This window comes from Osmerus eperlanus, chromosome 27 (genome assembly GCF_963692335.1).
Source record: "Osmerus eperlanus chromosome 27, fOsmEpe2.1, whole genome shotgun sequence".
NCBI classification, from domain to species: Eukaryota; Metazoa; Chordata; class Actinopteri; order Osmeriformes; family Osmeridae; genus Osmerus; species Osmerus eperlanus.
Genome location: NC_085044.1, coordinates 2,570,146 through 2,592,893, shown reverse-complemented (window position 1 = coordinate 2,592,893; position 22,748 = coordinate 2,570,146). Strand labels below are relative to the sequence as shown.

Here is a 22,748-nt window from a genome sequence, read left to right as displayed (position 1 = left end):
ACTAATTCAGTTCTTTATTCAGGACACTAATACCTCAGGATGAAACAGTATTTCAGGTGTGTTCTGTACATGTCTAACGTTAAATTTGACCTCTCCAATTTATTTTATTGTTGGAACAAATTACCCCTTTACGGATTCAAAACTGTCACAGAAGTTGCAATTGTATGTGTAATGTGATCATAACCATTGCTCTTTAACGATATCAAGTGTTATTTTAGGGGGGAATATAATTGTCAGGTATTTTCTGTATTTCAAATAAAAAGGTTTTTCTTAAACAAAAATACTTTAACTGATTACTGTGACACACTAAGGTCAAAGGGGCTCATACATTGTTCTATACCAGTCAGTCACGTCGAAAATAATGTTATCGCAATGTTCACAATGGTACTTATTGGATAATGGATGAGTTGAGTTATCAGTATTAAATTACCAAGTGGCTGGAGGTTTCACACATGTATTGGAAACATACCGGTGTGTAATAAGTCACAGAAATTAAGGTAAATTAAGCAGTTGAAATAAGAACATTTAGTTTTGAAGAGTTTTGAGCAAGGTAGGTGAAACGTGGGTACCACTCAGGCGCCAAGCCTTGTCCGCAACCACGCATGGGGATTGCTGGACTCCGCGCCTGCGCATATGTATTTCTATGACTTCCGATACACAAGGAACACCAAGGTCTAACAGCGGCCCCGACAGAATAATCTACACCGCGACGTGTCAGGTATTGTTTTAAGAGATCGCAGTGGTTTATATGATTGTGCTGTCCTATTTAAAATAAGTTTTAATCAAGCGAGGTCTACAAAGCAGTCCAAGTTATCCCTCTTACTAACGTTAGCCATTAATACGCAGCTAGCTAACTGTTTAGCTGTCGCTAGCTTTCTATCAAGCTAGCTTGTTGTCAAGCTAACCTACCAAAAGGCAAAACATACGACATGCAGGTTGCTAGTGTAACTAGTTTAGCTAGTTACGGTTGGATATATGAGGAAGCTAACGTTAGCATTTGCCTTTATCTGACCGGCTTTCTATCAAGATAGCCGAAACAGCAAGGTATCTCGGTTGGCTAGCCTGCTACAGAAAGAAACGCAAACCAGTTTGCTGCGACGCTGGCCAGATAACTTGTGCATTGTTTCCCCCCAACGTTTGCCAACCAGCCAAGTAAGAATTTCTTCCCGTAATCGTCTAAAATACGACATATGTTAATTAGTTATGAAAGAAACACTGCTGGAGATGTCAGCCTGATTCAAGAGTCTATGCATATGCATCACTGCTATGGCTGGCGCAAGTCTGGCGTCGCTGCTCCTGCAAACCGGGTTTTGATTTGGCCGCCTCCGTTTCTTCAAATAGGAATGAGGAATGAGGCAGGTTTTTTGTTCAAAGCCTGGAACCTTTGTAATTTAACGCTAGCTTTTCTATCTTTCCTGTCATGCAGTTTGTAAATCCGAGAGGCAGTTTTTCTATAACATTTTGCAGCGGCGACCCGCCCCTACAAAAGTCGCAATAATACGACTCTGTAGAACGGTCGTCCGTTCTGTCTCCACTTGGAAGATGAGCAACTAGAACAGTTACAGGACTATCACTCGCAAACTCATAACGACTAAATACAAACAGTACAGGAAAGTACTTTATTTTCGGCTCAGCCAGTCAGGCAGCGACAACCTGGGAGGACTATAAGCACAGGCTATCAGGCTGGGACTGTAACTATATTCTAAAGTTTGTTGCATGCGCGCACCACCTAGCATACTAACTTTTTAAAATGTTAAATTCTCAACTGTATTCTTTCAACAGAGTAGTTTTCTTCGCCTGGCTGCCCCGCTTAGTGCTGCAGAATTGTTGGGGTTTTCAGTCCTCTCCTCAGCCTGCGAGAATGCCTGCTGCACTTGCAGATACGAGTCAGATTATCTGCGAGGTCTGGGCGAGTAACGTAGAGGAGGAGATGAGGAAGATCCGACAGATCGTTCAGACCTTCAGCTACATCGCCATGGTAACGTTTCCTCCCCACCTCACAGAGCTTCACGCTCAACCCCCCTCCATGTCTCCCACTGACTTCAGGACTTGGCGCATCTTCTAACCCCCCCCTGTGTTCTCTTGGTTCGATCCTCCAGGACACGGAGTTCCCTGGCGTGGTGGTCCGGCCCATCGGGGAGTTCCGCAGCACAGTGGACTACCAGTACCAGCTGCTGCGCTGCAACGTGGACCTGCTCAAGATCATCCAGCTGGGCCTGTCCTTCATGAACGAGGACGGAGACTACCCTCCAGGGACCACCACGTGGCAGTTCAACTTCAAATTCAACCTCACGTAAGAAACACACACACAGCTTGGTGTGATGCGCGAGCACCACAAAATGGCGACGAGGTCTCTCCATTTGAAGAAAAACAAGTAGGGCCGAACAGCTGCTGACCCTCCTGCCTCTCTCCCTCTCTCTGTCTCTCTTTATTTCTCTCTGCCTCTGTCTTTCCCTCCTCTCTCTGTCTCTCTCTCCCTCCTCTCTCTCGTCCTCAGAGAAGACATGTACTCCCAGGACTCCATAGACCTGCTGCAGAACTCGGGCCTCCAGTTCAAGAAGCACGAGGAGGAGGGCATCGACACGCTGTACTTCGCGGAGCTGCTCATGACGTCGGGGCTGGTGCTGTGCGAGAACGTCAAGTGGCTCTCCTTTCACAGGTACGTCTCGGGGACCGGGGCGTGCGTCGCGCGCGTTTGAAAACCATCTTGATCTCGGAGGGCTCCCTTGGAACCCAACAACAAACTGAAACGAAGCATGTTTGCCTCTCTCTCTGGTCTCCCCAGTGGATATGACTTTGGCTACCTGGTGAAGCTTCTGACCGACACAAGGCTCCCAGAGGAGGAGCACGAGTTCTTCCAGATCCTCAACCTCTTCTTCCCGGCCATCTACGACGTCAAGTACCTGATGAAGAGCTGCAAGAACCTCAAGGTAAAACGCCACCCGTGACGATTGGCCGGGGCGGCGGCTGCCTGTCGCCGGGCAAAGGTTTTTAAGGAATATGACCGAAGCTGATCAGGAGAGGAATGACCATGACTGTGGAAACTTTAATCAAAGATGACTGATTGTGTGTGTGTGTGTGTCTCTCTCTCTCTCTCTCTCTCTCTGTGTCTCTCTCTCTCTCTCTGTGTGTGTGTCTCTGCAGGGGGGTCTCCAGGAGGTGGCTGACCAGCTGGAGCTGAAGAGGATTGGGAGACAGCACCAGGCTGGGTCTGACTCTCTGCTCACTGGGATGGCCTTTTTCAGGATGAAGGAGGTACGAACCAGGCCCTCAGTCCCCCGGGGCCCTCAGTCCCCCGGGGCCCTCAGGCCCTCGGGCCCTCAGTCCCCCGGGCCCTCAGTCCCCCGGGCCCTCAGTCCCCCGGGGCCCTCAGGCCCTCGGGCCCTCAGTCCCCCGGGCCCTCAGTCCCCCGGGGCCCTCAGTCCCCCGGGGCCCTCAGTCCCCCCGGGCCCTCAGTCCCCCGGGCCCTCAGTCCCCCGGGGCCCTCAGTCCCCCGGGCCCTCAGTCCCCCGGGCCCTCAGTCCCCCGGGGCCCTCAGTCCCCCGGGCCCTCAGTCCCCCGGGGCCCTCAGTCCCCCGGGCCCTCAGGCCCTCAGTCTCCCGGGCCCTCAGTCCCCAGGCCCTCAGTCCCCCGGGGCCCTCAGTCCCCCGGGCCCTCAGGCCCTCAGTCTCCCGGGCCCTCAGTCCCCAGGCCCTCAGTCCCCAGGCCCCAGGCCCTCGGGCCCCACACAAGGCCTGGGACTTCATAGCTGGATGCTTTGTCAGTTTCTTTTGTAACCATGCCAGTGGGCTGCCCCTTGCCACTGTTAATAGCATAGTTCCTGTAATGTCAAACGTTCTCTAACCAGACACTCTTTCTCTCTCAGCTTTTCTTTGAAGACAACATCGACGACGCAAAGTATTGTGGGCGATTGTACGGCCTGGGCTCGGGATCCACCCAAAACCAGAACGGCATATCGAGCTCCGCCCAGGAGGAGACCAACAACAAGCACTGACCGACAGACAACCTCCTCCTCCAGTCAGCCAGCCAGCCAGCCAGTCAGGACGCTAGCTAGTGAGGCCTGTGGATTCCGCTCCTGTTTTAACCCACCCAGCAGGCGTTTCTCACCCCTGCGCCCTCACTCCCCCGGGGGGGAAACTTCGATGACGAATTTCTATATTCCAATCCACCAGCTCTGCAGACGGACACTGGTTTCAGCCCCATCCACAACACACTGACTCTCCAGCTGAACCCAGTTCATTCTGTCCTGGTTCAGAACCCCCCTCCCTCCCCTCCCCACTCGGACATTACCCCCCCCCCCCCCATCACCCATTGAGAAAGAACCACCTTCAGGAAAAAAACCTTTTATCTTTGTTTTAAAAGCATCGCAGTTATAATACCCTTCTTTTTTTTTTAAAGCATGGGACCAGCTCTTGTGTATTGTACTGCGACAATGAGAAGCGTAGCGTTTGGAACTGCCCTGTGGCCATTCTCATCTGAATTCCTGCTTAACAACAACCACAACTTCAGTTAGTAGTCCTAAAACTGTACCCCCCCCCACCACCACCACCACCACCACCATCCCCCCCCCCCCCCCTGTGAGATACATGCTTGTACTTGAGATTGTACAATTTTAAATGATGCTGGGAAGGTATGTAAATTAAAATGTAAAATTTCCATGAAGACAACATGTTTTTAGTGTTATTCCTCAGAGGAAGGAGTTTTAGCTGGGCGAGGTGTGAATGTGGAACAGGGGCGACTGCAGTTCTGTTACAGGATTTTCTTTCTCTTGATTTTACTTTTTTTTGTTCTTCTGCCGAGTTGGAACAGATGTTCGTGGTTGATATTGTTTTTACATCATACATTGTTTGAAACAGTTGTATATTAAAACATTTTCTATTTTCAATGTGAAAGTGATCCATGTCTTGTGTCAGGCACACTTCTGTTAGTGATGGGTTTCTTCACACTCAGCAGTAATCCATGTTGTGCTGCACGTCTATTTTTAGTAACTAGAATATCCTATCGCAGTGGTTCTCAAACTTGGTCCTCAACTACCACTTGTCCTGCATGTTTTAGATGTTTCCCTGCTCCAACACACCTGATTCAAATAAATGGGTCGTTATCTAGCTCTGTAGAAGCCTGGTAACGACCATGCATTTGAATCACCTGATTCAAATGCATGTTTGTTACCAGGCTTCTGTGTTTTGGAGCAGGGAAACATCTAAAACATGCAGGACAGGTGGTACTTGAGGACAGGTTTGAGAACCACTGTCCCATAGTATTAGCTTCAAACTCTGTTCCTAGAGCAGTGATGTTCAAACCTGGTCTTTGAGTTCTGCTGTCCAGTATGTTGAGGATGTTTCCCTGCTCCTGCACACCTGATTCTAATGAAGGGTCGTTACCAGACTTCCACAGAGCTTGTTAACAGCTCAGTACCAGCTGGAGATCCACTGTGCTATACTTGTGTTGGAGTGAAAACCTCCAAATTGTCTTGTTTTATTACACTATTTCAGAGACTTGAGACTCCATAGCAACATGAAGTAATGTTGACAGTAATGACACATTCTTAGAGAAAACAAAAAGGTTTTATTCATACAACCATACAGTATAAACCTGCCATTCAGGCCAAGTGCTCTCACGTTACACTTAGAAAGGACGACGAAACAAGTCAGTTACACGATAAAGAGCTGGAATCGAAGAAAATAACGAAGGCTCGTTCTGTAGTGACGGTTAGGACAGGAAGCGCTGGGCGGCCTTGCGGAGGTCGGAGGTCGTGCCGTGTTTGGTGAGCAGGTCGCGAGCCAGCGTCTGATTGGCCGCCCCGACCAGAGAGCAGCTCTGACTGAGGTAGAGGATGACCAGGCAGCACTCCATGACGTCTGGGAGCTCGCTCTTCTGGACACGGAGAACGGGGGGAAAGGAGCAATAAAATAAAGCGATTACTGTCAGGAGAAAACTTCCTTTGTTTTTGTCAAACTGATTTTCACTTATTCCTTAATTTCCTTCACTCATTCATGCTTTCATCACCTTCACGTCATCTGGCAGCCCCTCCAGCTCTTTGTGATGCTGGGAAACCATGGCGACCAGGGATGGCAGGGTGTCGCCGCCAGCGCTGGAAAACAGGAAGATCAGACGTGGTGACCTCATCATGACATCACTACCATCCATTTAAATGTGTCGGGCCCAACCTCTATCTAGGTCTAACTATGTAGATGTTTTGACTGACATAAATACTCCTGATGAACCTAGCAGTGAAACATGACCTACCATTGAGGAGCAGCTGTGGACTCCTGGCTGTCTGGCTGTGTGGGTTCCTGGGTGGTGGTGGAGGAGGGAGGGGAGGCCTGGCCTTCCCCAGCAGGGGGCTCAGTTTTCTGGGCGCGGCTGTGCTGGTGCACCATGGAGGCCAGTCGAAGCTGGATCTCAGCGATGGCTCTCTGGGAGGCCTGGTGCATGGCGTGGGGCTCCGAGAGGAGCAGGTCGCAGGCCGCCCTGCACCTCCCCTCCGCCCCCTCCTGCTGCTGGGGCGGCCGGGAGGTCACGCACACCCCGGGCGTGGCGCTCGCGCACACTCCCGCGGGCTCGGCCAGGCCATTCTGCTTGACCACCAGCACCTCCTCCTTCTCCTCCTCCTTCTCTCCGTTCTGCATCTCCGGTGTCGCCGAGCCGTTCCGTGTCTCCGCGAGGGAGCGAGGCCCGTCGGGTCCCTGGCTCTCTCCACCGGCCCTCCTCTCGGTGCTCAGGGCCCACCACAGCCCGTACAGCCAGTAGTAGCAGACGAAGGCCTCCAGGCTCTTGCTGGAGAGCCAGCCCGGCTCCTGGCCCGGCTCCAGGGACGAGGAGAAGCCCCGGACTGAGCCCACACCTGGGGGGGCAGAGAGCCCTGTTAGAGCCTGAAGATATGAGGGTGTGACGGAGGGGGGAGGGAGAGAGAGAGAGAGAGGTAGAGAGAGAGGAAGGGAGAGAGAGAGAGGTAGAGAGAGAAAGAGACTCTGCGGCGTCTCACCTCGAGGGAAGAGCAGCGAGCAGGTCTCCGCCACCAGGGAGAACAGCCCTGCCTCCCTGGCCCTGGCCACGCCCCGCCACATCCCCTCCAGGGCCGCCCCCTGGTCGCTAAGCAACCAGCTGAGGGCCGCGAGAGTCAGGTCCAGTGACAGGTGATTAAGGAGCTGGAGGGAGGGAGAGAGGGAGTAATCCCTGTTTATACAGTGTACACACTTCCGAAAACATCAATGTGGACCACCCCCCTCTCCATGCAGCCCCCCCAGTCCAGCCCCCCCAGTCCAGCCTTCCCTACCTGCTTCAGGGGGATGTTGGGACTGGGCTGTGGGCTCTCCACAGCTCTCAGCACCTGCTGTAGGCCCTGCAGCTTCTCCTGGTCTCCCTCTCCCACTCCAAACTCCCTCCCCCAGACCTCCCTCACCCCCCCCAGGAGGCCGGCCTCCCCCAGAACGGGGGAGGCCCAGGGGTGAGAGGGGAGGGAGGTCTGGGGGACACCGTCGACCCCCGACAGGCACGCGCTCAGCATCTCAGTGGTGCAGAAGTGGAGGCGGTGGGCCTAGACAGAGAGAGACAGAGAGAGAGAGACAGAGAGAGAGAGGTAGAGGGAGTGATGGGGTTAGAGGGGTTAGAGGTCAGGGGTGAGGTGTGTGGAGGTCAGGGGTGAAGTAATCAGAGGTCAGGGGTCAGGTGTGTGGAGGTAATCAGAGGTAATCAGAGGTCAGGGGTCGGGACTGACCAGTAGGCTGTGGTGTGTGGCGAGGACCTGCTGAGCTCCGGGCCAGTCGTGTGCGTGCGCCAGGTCCTTGGCGCAGCGCAGCGCGAGGGAGCGGGACAGCTCCACCTCGCCCGCCACGCCCGCCAGGCCGGCGGCCGTCTTCAGAGAGCCCACGTCGTTCTTCTTGGCGATGACCTTGGCCGCGTCGAAAGGGGAGCCCGCCGCCAGATAACTGGGTGGTGAACAGGGCAGAGGGGCACACACACACGCGTTAGCGCCCAGACACACTCTTCTGAGCGTGTGTGTGAGATCTGTGATCTCCAGTCTTTAGATGGAGGTGGTCTCCAGAGAATCTGGGGAGGAAAGAGAGAGAGAGAAGAGAAAGAAAGGAGAGGGAGAGACTGTGTGTGTGTGTGTGTGTACCACTTGGCAGCAGTGGCGAGGTGTCCGTCCTTCTCCAGCTGGCCGGCCCAGAAGGTGTACAGGGTCTTGAGGACCGGGTCATCCTCCTGCAACCTAGCTTTGGCCAGGGCTATGGCCTCCCTGGAGGAACGCACACACACGCACACACACGATAGAGGTTCCATTCAACGATTACCTCCATGTATTTACAAGACACACAGTTCTTAAAGCCTTACAGTGCATGTGTGAGCGTGTGTACGTGAGCGTGTGTACGTGAGCGTGTGTATGTGAGCGTGTGTATGTGAGCGTGTGTATGAGTGTGTGTGTGGGGGACAGACCTGTACAGCTGGTGATCTCTCAGTAGCTCGATGGCCGGGTACACCTTGTGGATAGAGAGCAGGTGAGATGCGGCCTTCTGGTACGACTCCTGCTGACACAGCTGCTTGACGTAGGCCTCCACCGTCCGACACCACACCTGGTACCCCGCTGGGGTCAGAGGTCACAGGTTACTAAAAACCAGGCCAGGGGGTCACAGACCCACAAACCAGTCCCAGGGGCAGTCTTACCCATGGGAGCCACAGACAGCAGGTGGTCGTTGAGCTCGCCCTTCTCCGTGGCGACCTGCAGAGCGCCGGTGATGTCACCAGACCACAGCCTGAGGTAGACCACACAGTCGTAGTGACCCGCCTCCAGATGGCCCTCCTCTGGAACACACACACACACACACACACGAGACTGAGATCCATCAGCTGAAGAGGAACTATCTTGGATGTGAAACATCTCAAACACGTGGGGGAGGGGGTCCTGAGGACCAGGGGGGGTCCTGAGGACCAGGGGGGGTCCTGAGGACTAGGGGGTCCTGAGGACCAGGGGGGGTCCTGAGGACCAGGGGGGGTCCTGAGGACCAGGGGGGGTCCTGAGGACTAGGGGGGGTCCTGAGGACTAGGGGGTCCTGAGGACTAGGGGGTCCTGAGGACCAGGGGGGGTCCTGAGGACCAGGGGGGGTCCTGAGGACTAGGGGGTCCTGAGGACTAGGGGGTCCTGAGGACCAGGGGGGGTCCTGAGGACTAGGGGGTCCTGAGGACCAGGGGGTCCTGAGGACCGGGGGGGGTCCTGAGGACCGGGGGAGGTCCTGAGGACCAGGGGGGGTCCTGAGGACCAGGGGGGGTCCTGAGGACCAGGGGAGGTCCTGAGGACCAGGGGGGGTCCTGAGGACCAGGGGGGTCCTGAGGACTAGGGGGAGGTCCTGAGGACCGGGGGAGGTCCTGAGGACCAGGGGGGTCCTGAGGACTAGGGGGTCCTGAGGACCGGGGGAGGTCCTGAGGACCAGGGGGGGGGTCCTGAGGACCAGGGCTGATGGAGGTGAAGCTAGGTGGCTGGTAGTGGATGTCAGTCCTCACCCTCCTCCTTGAACATCCTGGACAGGGCCTGTCTGTCGGCAAACAGCCCCAGCTGGATGTGCTCTCCCTGGCCAGGAACACAGTGGGCTGGGGGGCCTAGGGGGAGGAGACCCAGAGATTACACATGATGATGGATAGATGGATGGGCGAAAGGTAGAAATATGAAAAGACCCTGAATGGACGGAGAGCTGGATAAGTGAATGAATGGATGAATGTATGGATAGATACTGGGATAGATACATTAATGGATGGATGAGTGAATGGAATATTGGACAGATGGATGGAGGGATGGGTGTAGGCAGGTGCACCAGGGCGGAGGACCCTCACCCTGGTGCCTGGCGGTGGCCAGGGTGAGGATGTCCTGCTGGAGGTCTTCTCTGGGCCGGTGGTCCATGGAGGTGCTGAGAGGCAGCATGGAGCGAGGCTTACGCTTCTTCAGAGAGGAGGAGGGCTCTGGGGAGGAGGAGGAGGAGGAGGAGAGGAGGGAGAGAGGAGGAGAGGAAGAGGAGGCAGAGAGGAGGAGGGAGAGAGGAAGAGAGGAGGAGGAGAGGAAGAGGAGGCAGAGAGAAGGAGGGAGAGAGGAGGAGGAGGGAGAGAGGAGGAGGGAGAGTGGAGGAGGAGGGAGAGAGGAAGAGGAGGGAAAGAGGAGGAGGAGGGAGAGAGGAGGAGGGAGAGTGGAGGAGGAGGGAGAGAGGAAGAGGAGGGAGAGAGGAAGAGGAGGGAGAGAGGAAGAGGAGGGAGAGGGAAAGAGAGTGATAGTTACAGGGGGAGGTAGAGAGAGGATTAAAGCCACAATGAAACCAAACTACAACACGAAAAAAAACAAAGGTTCCAGGTCATGTTCTTCAGAAAGACCATCCCTACCCGCTTTCTCTTTCTTCAGGTCTCTCTTTATGGAGGCGAAGGTCTTCCCCCCACAGGGCTGCTTCTCCACCGCTGGTCTCTCCACCGGGAGGCTGGGGGGACGAGCTGAGACCCCCAAAAACCATCAAAACGTTTCAACGGGACAGAATCCTGGAGAATCCTGTCTGGGAGGAATAACACAACGCACTGTACCTGTGACTGTAGAGCTGCTGGTGCTGGTGGCCTCGCTCCCCTCCTCCTCATCCTCCTCGGACAGCCCCTCTCCGGCCACAGGCGCCCCCGCCCCTCCCTTATCCCCCTCCCCCCTGAGAGAGGGGGACGGGGCCTCCTCAGCCCTCGCCACGCCTCTCCCCGGCGCCTTCTTCTTCTTCTTGGCCTTGGCCTTCGACTTCTCCCTCAGCTCCAGGGTCTTCTTCCCTGTGGGGAGGCCGGACGTTTAATAAAAACACCGCTATCTGACGCCCTTCTTCTAGAAGGTTCCTCCACCTCCAAACCCCTCCTGAGTCCTCAGATACTTCAAGTTAAACTCGGATATTTCTCCTCTTCTTCCGTGGTTGTTTTGGAAGCAGCCGGGAGCTGTGCTCACTGGGTCGTGTCGTGTCAGGTGTTGGGACAGCAGGTGGAAGGGGGGGTGGGGGGGAGGGGGGAGGACAGGTGGGGTTCCTCACCTTTAGGGGGCCTGGCGTGCTCCTGCTTGGAGACGTTCCACTCCTGGACGGTGAAGTCGTCTCCTCCGGTCCAGACCACGTCGGGCTCCACGGGGGACCACTGGACACACAGCAGCTTGCCCCGGTGGCCCCGGTAGTTACACACCCCCTCCTCCTTCAGCACATCCCACACCTGGGGGAACACACACACACACACACACACATTTACAAACATAAAGGAGTGACATCATCAGTGACGTCATCGGGGACGTGTGGGGTTTGGCGCAACCCCTGACCTGGGCGGTGCTGTCGTAGCTCACGGTGACCAGCCGGGCGTCGTGGTGAGGGCTCCAGGCCAGGCTGGTGATCTTGGCCGTGTGACCCGCCAGGCTCCGGTACGCCTCCGTCATCACCGCCGGCGAATCAGGAGGGTTCTCTGGGAAAACACACAACATCATCAGAATCAGAATCTGGTTTTATTCGCCATGTAGGTTTACACACACACGGAATTTACTGTGGCCGGAAGGTGCAAACAATAAACATATACACATATACGGATCTTCAATCAAAGTATAAAAGCACAGCAGTCCAACTGATCCTAGGAACTAACAATCTAAAAAATTTAACAATTTCAAATGTTAAATTATAAAATATATATAAAAATAAATATAAATATATTAGATTCTTATTCATATTAGATTCTCTCCTCTTCCAGGTGACTTAGGAAATAGTGGCGGTCCTTTAATACGACCAATGAGGTTGCAGGTGTAGAGTGATTGACCAATGAGGTTGCAGGTGTAGAGTGATTGACCAATGAGGTTGCAGGTGTAGAGTGACAAACCAATGAGGTTGCAGGTGTAGAGTGATTGACCAATGAGGTTGCAGGTGTAGAGTGACGGACCAATGAGGTTGCAGGTGTAGAGTGACGGACCAATGAGGTTGCAGGTGTAGAGTGACGGACCAATGAGGTCGCAGGGAGAGACAGTAACTGACCTATGACAGCGCTCAGGTCGTGGACGTAGACCACGGCATTGCTGGAGCCGGAGGCCAGCAGGTGCTGCAGCTCGGGGCCGGCGTGCTGGTGGTGCCAGCGCAGGACGTTGATGATCTTGTGGTGCTGCTGGATGCTGCATAGCAGCTTCAGACTGGGGGCATGGTACACCTCAATGGACCTGGGGGAGAGGGGAGAGGAGCAGGGGGGAGGAGCAGGGGAGAGGAGCAGGGGAGAGGAGCAGGGGAGAGGGGAGAGGAGCAGGGGGGAGGAGCAGGGGGGAGGAGCAGGGGGGAGGAGCAGGGGGGAGGAGCAGGGGGGAGGAGCAGGGGGGAGGAGCAGGGGAGAGGGGGGAGGAGCAGGGGAGAGGAGCAGGGGAGAGGGGAGAGGAGCAGGGGGGAGGAGCAGGGGGGAGGAGCAGGGGGGAGGAGCAGGGGGGAGGAGCAGGGGAGAGGGGAGAGGAGCAGGGGGGAGGAGCAGGGGGGAGGAGCAGGGGAGAGGGGGGAGGAGCAGGGGAGAGGAGCAGGGGAGAGGAGCAGGGGAGAGGGGAGAGGAGCAGGGGGGAGGAGCAGGGGGGAGGAGCAGGGGGGAGGAGCAGGGGGGAGGAGCAGGGGGGAGGAGCAGGGGAGAGGGGAGAGGAGCAGGGGGGAGGAGCAGGGGGGAGGAGCAGGGGAGAGGGGAGAGGAGCAGGGGGGAGGAGCAGGGGGGAGGAGCAGGGGGGAGGAGCAGGGGAGAGGGGGGAGGAGCAGGGGAGAGGGGGGAGGAGCAGGGGAGAGGAGCAGGGGAGAGGAGCAGGGGAGAGGAGCAGGGGGGGGATTGTCTGTGAGTCAGCACTTTAGTGTGAGGCTCCAAAAAATGATTAAACTCTCAACTTGGACCATCTGTCACCAACCAAAAACCAAGTTGTCCTTTTTTTAAATATTTTGAGCAAAATAAAAATACAAAATCCAGGTTTATATAGTGCAGTGGCGTTTTTTTTTCTCCTATCTTCACTGCAGATCTGTAACAGCAGAGCCAACTTCTTTATCCGATTTCCAAACTTCATCAGTCATGCGGTGTGACAGGTTGATTGACAGGTGTCCTGGTTTCCTCCGACAGCCTCCATCACTCACCCGTCTTCGTTGCCGATGGCGACGACCCGGCCGTCCGGTTTCCAGCTGAGGTCTGTGTGCGGCGACAGCTTGTGCTGCGGGAACAGACGGCACCTTTCGAGAACTTTATTTAAAACAGCAGCATTGACATTCTGAAGTTGTCCTGCTGCACGCCGAGGTCAACGACGGTGCCTCGAGAGAGTGTGTGTGTGTGTGTGTGCGCATGAGCCTGTGAATGTGCACGACCTGAGTTAAAGTAGCTTTGCTTGCGGTGAACTGGATAATGATGGGCATCTTTAGGGACAAGTGTGTGTGTGTGTGTATGTGTGTGTGAGTGTATCAGTGTGTGTGTATCAGTGTGTGTGTATCAGTGTGTGTGTATCAGTGTGTGTGTATCAGTGTGTGTGTATCAGTGTGTGTGTATCAGTGTGTGTGTATCAGTGTGTGTGTATCAGTGTGTGTGAGGTGAGTGACAGGAGAGAGAGGGTCTGTGTCAGTGTGTGTGTGTGTCAGTGTGTGGGTGTATCAGTGTGTGTGTATCAGTGTGTGTGTGTGTGTATCAGTGTGTGTGTCAGTGTATGTGGGTGTATCAGTGTGTGTATCAGTGTGTGTGAGTGTATCAGTGTGTGTGAGTGTATCAGTGTGTGTGTATCAGTGTGTGTGTGTGTGTATCAGTGTGTGTGTCAGTGTATGTGGGTGTATCAGTGTGTGTATCAGTGTGTGTGAGTGTATCAGTGTGTGTGAGTGTATCAGTGTGTGTGTATCAGTGTGTGTGTGTGTGTATCAGTGTGTGTGTCAGTGTATGTGGGTGTATCAGTGTGTGTATCAGTGTGTGTGAGTGTATCAGTGTGTGTGAGTGTATCAGTGTGTGTGTATCAGTGTGTGTGTGTGTGTATCAGTGTGTGTGAGTGTATCAGTGTGTGTATCAGTGTGTGTGTGTGTGTGCGTGTATCAGTGTGTGTGTCACCTTGATGTTGTTGGTGTCTCTGATGAGGGTGTCTATGTCGGAGGCTTCAGCAGCCAGTCTGCGGGGGTCGTGCTGCAGGATGACCCCTCCCCTGCACAGCTGTATAGGCTGTGGACCGCACACTCTCCTGGGCCCCCTGGAGCACACACACACCACACACACACAGGGCGTTACATACCTGTTCAACACACACATAAACCCAGAAACACCTACACACACACAGAGTTTCGTGTCAAAGTGCTTCCTCCACTTGAAAAATGAATACCAATTATTTTGGTATTCTTATGAAAATAAACTGCTTTGTAATGATCTCATCTTAATGAGGTCTTTGGGGTGACGCATTACTGACATTACGAAACAACCAGGTGTTTGTTGTTTTACAACCCTCAGCAGGCCTACAAAACACACACACTCATGTACAATGACACACACGCAAACAATCGCGTCGACGGCGCCACAAAGTTGGATGACTGATACCCCAATCAAAACGTCAGCGCACGACAGCTGCTCAAATGAACTTTCCGAGCCTCGGTTTCTGCGGCGACGGCCCGGGGAGAGGAGGTAAGCGTTTTCTCCGCTCATTCAATTACGAGAGGAGATTAGAGCGCCGTACGGAGACCCGAGTTCTGCTGACGTGGGCCTCTGGAAACACTCTACTGGATTTGCTGGGTCAGAAAACGGTGCTTGAAACAAGCCGACTGTAGGGAGAGGGGCGGGGCAGGAGGGGGAGGGGGGGGAGGTAAACACACACAGCTGTGCGCTCGTTCTAAAACACGGTTACTGGGGGTTATGGAGGGACGTACCAAAGGACATCGGGGCACCGGGGGGCCCAGGCCAGGGTGTACACAGTCTTCCTGTGGTAGCTGCTGGAGATCTGGGGCGGCCTGAGACACAAATCAAACACACCCGGACCCAAATCCTCATTAGCGAACTGCAAACTACAGAACAGAAAGTCTGTAATAGAATAACCTACAACTTATATAACTTAAATATATATATATATCTATATTTCATTTAGATATTATGGAATTTTAAGGATCAAATGGCAGCACTGATAATCACAGAAAGTGACCCTGAGTGGACAGGGTCTTACTTGTTAGAGAAAGCATCGTAGATGCCAACTTTGCCATCGTCTGTCCCAAAGGCCAAGGAGCCTTCTCTGGCTGGATGCCATGACAACTGCAGCGTTTCACACGGGGTTGAAAGGGGCAAAAGTCATTCACTTAAAACAAGATGATATTTATGTATTCAGGATCAGAACCAGCAGCTTTTCAGACGTGTCTACGGGCTACCCTCCCTCCCACACACACACACCCCACCCTCCCACACACACCCTCCCACACACCCCCCATCCTCCCACACACACACACACACACCCTCCCACACACACCCTCCCACACACCCCACCCTCCCACACACCCCACCCTCCCACACACCCCACCATCCCACACACACACACACACACACACACACACACACACACACACACACACACACACACACCCCACCCTCCCACACACACACACACACACACCCCACCCTCCCACACACACACACACACACACCCTCCCACACACACCCCCCCATCCTCCCACACACACACCCCCCATCCTCCCACACACACACCCCCCCCACCCTCCCACACACACACCCTGCCACCCCATCGCTCCATCTCTCACCGCCGTGACTTTGGACTTGATGCCCTGCCAGAAGGTTTTGGTGTCGTAGCGGTTTTGGAGGCCCAGTGTGCCCCAGACCCGGACCATGCTGTCCCCCACACCCAGCCCCAGGCTGCCCGTGGCCACGGGGAGAAGGCCAGGCAGTACACAAACCCCCCCAGGGTGGGAGAGTCCAGCAGCAGTCCAGGGAGGACAGGTCCCAGCACTTGACCTGGGAGAGAGAGAGAGAGAGAGAGAGAGAGAGAGAGAGAGAGAGAGAGAGAGAGAGAGAGAGAGAGAGAGAGAGAGAGAGAGAGAGAGAGAGAGAGAGAGAGAGAGAGAGAGAGGAGAGAGAGAGAGAGAGAGAGAGAGAGAGAGAGAGAGAGAGAGAGAGGAGGGGAGAGGGGAGAGAGAGAGAGAGAGAGGAGGGGAGAGGGGAGAGAGAGAGAGGGTGTCGATGTAGTAGCTACAGTGATAGGAGAGTGTGTGTGTGGGTGCAGCAGCTACAGTAACAGGGGTGTGTGTGTGTGCAGGTGTAGTTGGGGTGTAGCAGGTGTGTGCCCGCCCGCCCCTCACCTCTCGGTCCATGGAGGTGCTGAGGAGAAGCTCCCTGCCGTCGGGCAGGAGCACAGAGCTCATGTTGAACACGATCCTGCTGTGGTTCTGCCCCTCCGACCCGCCCAGCAGGCTCCACCTCTGCTTGCCCACCCGCGCCAACTCCCACAGCACCAGCTCTCCCCTGGGGACACACACAGGAGGGCAGCCATGGGGAGGGAGGGGGCAACCAGGAGGGTAGGGGAGGACCAGAGGGGTAGAAGGGGAACACAGGGGGGCAACCAGGAGGGTAGGGGAGGACCAGAGGGGTAGAAGGGGAACACAGGGGGGCAACCAGGAGGGTAGGGGAGGACCAGAGGGGTAGAAGGGGAACACAGGGGGGCAACCAGGAGGGTAGGGGAGGACCAGAGGGGTAGAAGGGGAACACAGGGGGGCAACCAGGAGGGTAGGGGAGGACCAGAGGGGTAGAAGTGGAACACAGGGGAGGCAACCAGGGACAGACAAGGGCAACTGTTAGCCAACAAATAAATCAGGACACAATTCAGCTCTACTGAGTGTCTGAGGCAATGAATCATGGGACTGTTACTGATAAGTTATGATGCTAACGATGTCGATAAGACAATAATGAGGTCTTAATTCAGAAGGCTTGTGTGTGTGTGTGTGTGTGTGTGTGTGTGTGTGTGTGTGTGTGTGTGTGTGTGTGGATGCTTGCTAGTGTTCTCTCTCACCCAAAGCAGCTGGACAGCAGCTGCGTGGGCTTGCTCCGAGGCCAGTGCACCGTGAGCCAGAGCCTCTCCTTCACCCCGGGATCGACCCCTGACCCCCGCCTCTTCAGGAAGGGCAGCTTCAGGGTCATCACAGCTGCGGGAGAGAGGGAGGGAGGGAGGGGAGGGAGGGAGGGAGGGAGGGAGGGAGGGAGAGGCAGTGAGTCTCTATGAAACGCCCTCCTGCGTTCATTAGGAACATGTTGGATGGAGGCATCGAACAACTATAGTTTTCCAGGACGTCTGACCTTTGCCCTTTGCCGTACTCCAGATCCTCACGGTCTGGTCTTTGCTTCCTGAAGCCAGGTATCCGCCCTTCTCTGCACCCTCACTCACTCCATTGGTGGATTCTGAGATAGACAGGTTCATTAGCCAATCACACAGCCGAAACCTCATCCGTTTGTAATGACTTCCCGGATGTTCCTGTCTCTTCCCGGGCCCCACCTGTGATGTCATCCGGCCGGCTGTGTAGCCCCTCCTCATTGGGCGTGGGGGCCCAGGACAGGGCGTGGATCTCGTCGTCATGACCACGGAGACGGTGCACCACCTCGCCCTTCTTGGTGACGTCAACCAGCACGATCATCCCGTCCTTGTACCTGGCGAGGGAAAAAAACTAAAACTGATTAAAAGAAAACAATATTTCTGTTCTTATGTCTAGGTACATTACACTGACATTTTATTCATTTAGCAGGTGCCTTTATCCAAAGCGACGTACAAATAGTGCATATAGAAAGCGCTGCAGAAAACCGAGGATCAGAACTGCTTGCTAAGTGAGTCCTGGATACAATATCTTACCCAACAGCCAAGATGTTCCAGGTGTGAGGAGAACAGGAGAGGGAGAAGATGTTCCTGGGTTCAGGGAAGAAGCTGCTGGTGTCTCCCGTGTTGTACCAGTAACACACCACAATGCCCTTATCATCGCCAGACACCACCAGGTTCTTATCGACTGGTGACCAGTGCAGGGCTGTGATGGTGTTCTAAGGAGGCAGGAGAAAAACGGGTTAATGACGGCTAGCTACACGTAGCTTCCACCGACATCTCCCGACTGTGGGATGTGGGTTATTAAGGAGGTCCGCCACGTAGTCAGGCAACGGTAGTGTGAGGGGGTGAAAGTAGTGAGTTTGGATCGCTACTCACCTGGTGTGATTTGTGTTCCTTAATGAAGACTTTCTCATCGGTGTCCCAGAATTTGACGGTGCCATCGTCGGAGGTGCTGGCACAAATGTGACTCAGGTCCCCGTGGTGACAGAACGATATGCCGGATACTCTTTCTCTGTGGCCCACCAACTCTCCTGAAAGTACCGATGAAACGGGACAGCGAATATAGAAATCAACAACAGATGTCGTGGAAAAAAACAGTTCACTGTCTGTCATAACATTGCGTACATGCCTGATAGTACCTGATACACGTACTTACCGACAACTACACAAGACGATGCTGTAACGTCCACCAAATAAATGGTATTCTTGGCTCCAAAACCTAATATACCCTTGTCATTCGTGTCACTGCATCGCGAGCAGTACCAGTTGGGAGAGGCTGGAAGAAGTCTTTCGTGCATGTTGAGCAGTATTGTCAGCTATTCTGTACAAAAAAAAAATACAACTTTGAAATCCTTCCTTGAGTTATCACATGCACATGTTAACTGCAGCGTTCATGCTTCCATCAAAACAGTGCGACTGTCGTATAATGGAATATAGTGTTGTAAAACTTCTACGGAGAATGATTAGGGACAAATTGTACTCCATGCACTAGATGGCCGTGATATTTCTATTTATTTTGACTCTGGACAGTAAGTTACGAGTTCATGCATAATAATTTGGTGATACCAATATTCTCCAGATTCAAACTATATAAATTGTTGAGAGCATTTCTTTCATTAACCTTATTCGGTTTACCTTTTACCGTAAAGCAAAATGTGTCGCTAAACATTAATCATGGCTGCCTCCATCATGACAGGAGGTGGTAAGTTGCTTTTCTTTTGCATTACACGTCGTATCAGTTAAATTTGTAAGAGTTTTTATGGTAAAGTACGATTTTATTACTATGTTTTTCTTTTTCACAGGACTCACATTTCTAAGGGGCTTAGTTGGGCAAATCCAGCCAAGGTGAGGTTCATCAGCTGTAACCTACCTAGCGAATATAGCTAACTAGCATCATCCCGTCTTTACTATTAGTAATACTAACGAACATATAAGATTAATCAAATGTACAAACTTGCTAGATGTGTATGTTAGCTGCACCACAACTTATCATAGACGTAATCTCTGACATCCATCTACATGTACATCGATCAGCAATCCATATGATGACATATCCTCTCCGCTATCGTTCTATAGGTTGCTCGCCTTTGGGGGACCCCTGCAAATATCCACAATACACACCAGCACCGCTCTGGACTCCAGCAAGAACTGGGAAAGAAAGAATCTAACGGTGTATCCACCACAACTTTCAAATGAACCTCGACGCGCTGCTGTGAGTAAATATGATGGAAGATAAGAGTTATTCAACCACGCTAACGTGATTTTCTTTCCTATTTTATATGATGGTGAAAGCGGATTTATCTGTTCCTGCTAAATCGTGGCAGTGAGTTAACTATGACTTGCAAGGACTGTCAGAAGCGTTTAAAACGAAGTCTGTAACCCCGTGGGCGTTGAGTAATTAATCCAAACCGTTATCTCCATTTCAGGAGGTGCACCACTGTAGAAGGCAGATCAAGTACAGCAAGGACAAGATGTGGTATCTGTCTAAAATGGTGAGAGATTGCTGCCTAATGTCTGAATGTACTATGAATGTTAACTAATGGCTGAATTGGGTGATTGTTGTGTTGTCCATAACCAGCCCTTGTGACTTCGGATAGATTATCTATTTATATGTTATTGTGGACTGCACAAGGTCATTTACAACAAAATGTGAACAATTTCATTGTTTTGGACTTATTGTACGTCCAAAGCTAGCTTCTCAGTGCTGTGGGTGGGCTTTAACCAATTAAACTTGGGTTACATAAACAGGTGGTCTAGATATGTCATCACATATTCTCATATTGTTCCCCCAACAGATTAAAGGGCTGAGCATTGACGAGGCCATCGCACAGCTGGAGTTCAACAACAAGAAAGGAGCAAAGATCATGAAAGAGGTTTGACCCACAAGTCCTATTTACACTCAAACGAAGCTACTTCATAATGTCCGAACGACCCTGAACACTCCAGGCCCACTGCACATCCAGCCGTGTCTGTTTGTAACGTAACGATGAGGTCATCGGTCAGAGAATGCTTTTATCAAGAGCAGTAACAGGGTGGGATTTGAACCGGAGACGTCTTGGATCTGCAGTCTAAAGCGCTAACCACGGAGCCACACCATCCCCTGTGTTCTGGGTGTGGCGTGCTAACCTTCTAGCATCTTCTCCAAGGTCCTACAGGAGTGTTAGGGTTAGGGTTACCCTGTTCTGAGCATCTGTGTTCTGGGTGTGGCATGCTAACCTTCTAGCATCTTCTCCCAGGTCCTACAGGAGGCTCAGGAGATGGCTGTGAGGAACCACAACGTGGAGTACAAATCCAACCTGTTTGTTGGTAAGTGTTTGTTGGCGAGCAACCTGTGTGTCATGTCTAGCCTGCCTCGCTGTGTCCTGTCTAGCCTGCCTCGCTGTGTCCTGTCTAGCCTGCCTCGCTGTGTCCTGTCTAGCCTGCCTCGCTGTGTCCTGTCTAGCCTGCCTCGCTGTGTCCTGTCTAGCCTGCCTCGCTGTGTCCTGTCTAGCCTGTCTCGCTGTGTCCTGTCTAGCCTGCCTCGCTGTGTGTCGTGTCTAGCCTACCTCGCTGTGTGTTGTGTGTCGTGTCTAGCCTACCTCGCTGTGTGTTGTGTCTAGCCTGCCTCGCTGTGTCCTGTCTAGCCTGCCTCGCTGTTTCCTGTCTAGCCTGCCTCGCTGTGTCCTGTCTAGCCTGCCTCGCTGTGTCCTGTCTAGCCTGTCTCGCTGTGTCCTATCTAGCCTGCCTCGCTGTGTGTCGTGTCTAGCCTGCCTCGCTGTGTCGTGTCTAGCCTGCCTCGCTGTGTCGTGTCTAGCCTGCCTCGCTGTGTCGTGTCTAGCCTGCCTCGCTGTGTCGTGTAGCCTGCCTCGCTGTGTCGTGTCTAGCCTGCCTCGCTGTGTCGTGTCTAGCCTGCCTCGCTGTGTGTCGTGTCTAGCCTGCCTCCCTGTGTGTCGTGTCTAGCCTGCCTCCCTGTGTGTCGTGTCTAGCCTGCCTCCCTGTGTGTCGTGTCTAGCCTGCCTCCCTGTGTGTCGTGTCTAGCCTGCCTCGCTGTGTCGTGTCTAGCCTGCCTCGCTGACGTCACCTGGAACAGCAGGCAGGCAATGGGTCTTTCAGACAGAGATTGGCCGAACACGACACACACGCGAGTGTGTGTGTGGAGACTTTCGACCCATCCCTCTCTCCTCTCCTCTCTCCAGCGGACGCCTTCACCGGGAAAGGGAAGTATCTGAAGCGTATCCGGTACCACGGCCGAGGTCGCTTCGGCATCATGGATAAAGTTCACTGTCACTTCTTCGTCAAGCTGATGGAGGGAGTCCCTCCCAAGGTGGAGGAGAAGACCGGCTTCGACCTGGCCAAGGAATACGTCCAACAGCTGAAGAACCGAACCATCATCCACAGCCTATAGTACCACGACAACGTGTGTGTGTGTGTGTGTTGATTTCATGCTTGTAAATAAATTGTGTTCTGTGTCTCACGTTTTAGATGGGTGTGTTTCTTTAAATGTTTCAAGATCAAGCAGATGAGGAGTTTATAAGTATTTATGATATTTTTTTAGTGTCTATGACGTTGTGCGTCCCTGTTGCTGCTCCGAAGATCCTTGTTCTAATCAGGTTGCTAAGGTGACTTCAGAATGTCAGTTCCAGTGCAATGATTTTGAGCGTTTCAGTAAACTCTTTTCTCCAAGGCCAGCCAGGCAGGCCATGTTTGTGTAGGAAGGCAAGCTGTCATATATATTTATCATGAGAGGTTTGGCCAATGACAGTCACTAGTGGAGCTTCGGAGCATCGCAACAAAACCACTGCCAGAAAATTCTTCAGCACGGATGAATACACACCTCCTCTACGCCTCCAACCGTTCAGCATTCACCGGCCAAATCCCCGTCCTCCCGACTTCAGAGGCCTCCTGACAGGTTGAGAGGTTTGTTGATGACAACGGTTCCCCTGCCGTGTGTAAGGCTGTCACAGCAGCCTTCCGTCTTCGGGTGGAGAGGAGTGCTCTAGCTAACGACAGAGACATCCTCTGGGTCTGTAAGCATAAAAGCTATGACAGCCAATTAAGTTTAGAATGCTTCAGGGTCGCGAGACTAAAGCAGTTAGGCTGACATGTTGTCTCCCGGTCTGTATATAGCTACTTCCCGATCCTACTTGATGCCGTACGTCAGCTTAACTTAAACAAACGATTCGTTTCTAGACTCTAGAGCTGCAGTTTTCCTTTATCAAGTGGAGAGTTCAATTAATGTAATGTTCTGTTTTTGTTCAACTTCCATCTTTGTCAAATCCAACCGTCTCGAAAATCTTAAGTTCTCTAACATCTAGTAAAGGCTTCTGTGAGAGTGGAGACCTGGAGTCTGATCTCTCCTGTTTCTAATTGCCCTTTTCTTCCACGCTCCCAATGTTGCAGCCCAAGCCCTCCTATCAGTCTGTCTCCCTCCACACCAAAGCCACGCACGGCTCTCAATGGCTTTGAGTGTATT

The 22,748-nt window shown here is 53.2% G+C and overlaps 3 protein-coding genes across 3 annotated transcripts; 2 read left to right on the top strand and 1 right to left on the bottom strand.

The window, feature by feature from the left end:
* Nucleotides 1-563: 563 nt before the first annotated feature.
* Nucleotides 564-4,894, top strand: cnot8 (CCR4-NOT transcription complex, subunit 8). The gene is made up of 7 exons (XM_062453745.1): nt 564-718; nt 1,783-1,978; nt 2,100-2,293; nt 2,498-2,659; nt 2,786-2,930; nt 3,145-3,255; nt 3,866-4,894. The coding sequence occupies exons 2-7, from the start codon at nt 1,862-1,864 to the stop codon at nt 3,992-3,994; spliced, it is 858 nt and encodes a 285-aa protein (XP_062309729.1). The 5' UTR covers nt 564-718; nt 1,783-1,861; the 3' UTR covers nt 3,995-4,894.
* A 652-nt stretch (nt 4,895-5,546) lies between these two features.
* Nucleotides 5,547-18,726, bottom strand: gemin5 (gem (nuclear organelle) associated protein 5). The gene is given in 32 exon segments (XM_062453678.1): nt 5,547-5,874; nt 6,007-6,091; nt 6,247-6,844; nt 6,986-7,148; nt 7,277-7,537; nt 7,718-7,928; nt 8,120-8,239; nt 8,437-8,584; nt 8,665-8,802; nt 9,499-9,594; nt 9,826-9,951; nt 10,363-10,467; nt 10,555-10,779; nt 11,031-11,202; nt 11,306-11,445; nt 12,003-12,181; nt 13,113-13,186; nt 14,059-14,141; nt 14,144-14,194; nt 14,862-14,887; nt 14,889-14,942; nt 15,152-15,237; nt 15,738-15,868; nt 15,871-15,906; nt 15,909-15,948; nt 16,293-16,455; nt 17,000-17,132; nt 17,284-17,385; nt 17,480-17,631; nt 17,831-18,012; nt 18,173-18,327; nt 18,453-18,726. Coding segments are annotated over 32 exon segments (4,542 nt in total). The 5' UTR covers nt 18,595-18,726; the 3' UTR covers nt 5,547-5,709.
* A 158-nt stretch (nt 18,727-18,884) lies between these two features.
* Nucleotides 18,885-21,749, top strand: mrpl22 (mitochondrial ribosomal protein L22). Its single transcript, XM_062453579.1, has 7 exons — nt 18,885-18,998; nt 19,099-19,141; nt 19,373-19,508; nt 19,723-19,788; nt 20,092-20,169; nt 20,533-20,602; nt 21,472-21,749. The coding sequence occupies exons 1-7, from the start codon at nt 18,971-18,973 to the stop codon at nt 21,678-21,680; spliced, it is 630 nt and encodes a 209-aa protein (XP_062309563.1). The 5' UTR covers nt 18,885-18,970; the 3' UTR covers nt 21,681-21,749.
* Nucleotides 21,750-22,748: the final 999 nt, after the last annotated feature.

Bases quoted from the DNA above. Each gene is read 5' to 3' on its own strand.
- cnot8 (XM_062453745.1), top strand. From the start codon at position 1,862: ATGCCTGCTGCACTTGCAGATACGAGTCAGATTATCTGCGAGGTCTGG. The intron at 2,294-2,497 runs GTAAGAAACACA...TCTCGTCCTCAG, and splicing joins AACTTCAAATTCAACCTCAC to AGAAGACATGTACTCCCAGG. The intron at 2,660-2,785 runs GTACGTCTCGGG...TGGTCTCCCCAG, and splicing joins AAGTGGCTCTCCTTTCACAG to TGGATATGACTTTGGCTACC.
- mrpl22 (XM_062453579.1), top strand. From the start codon at position 18,971: ATGGCTGCCTCCATCATGACAGGAGGTG. The intron at 19,509-19,722 runs GTGAGTAAATAT...TCTCCATTTCAG, and splicing joins ATGAACCTCGACGCGCTGCT to GAGGTGCACCACTGTAGAAG. The intron at 19,789-20,091 runs GTGAGAGATTGC...TTCCCCCAACAG, and splicing joins TGTGGTATCTGTCTAAAATG to ATTAAAGGGCTGAGCATTGA.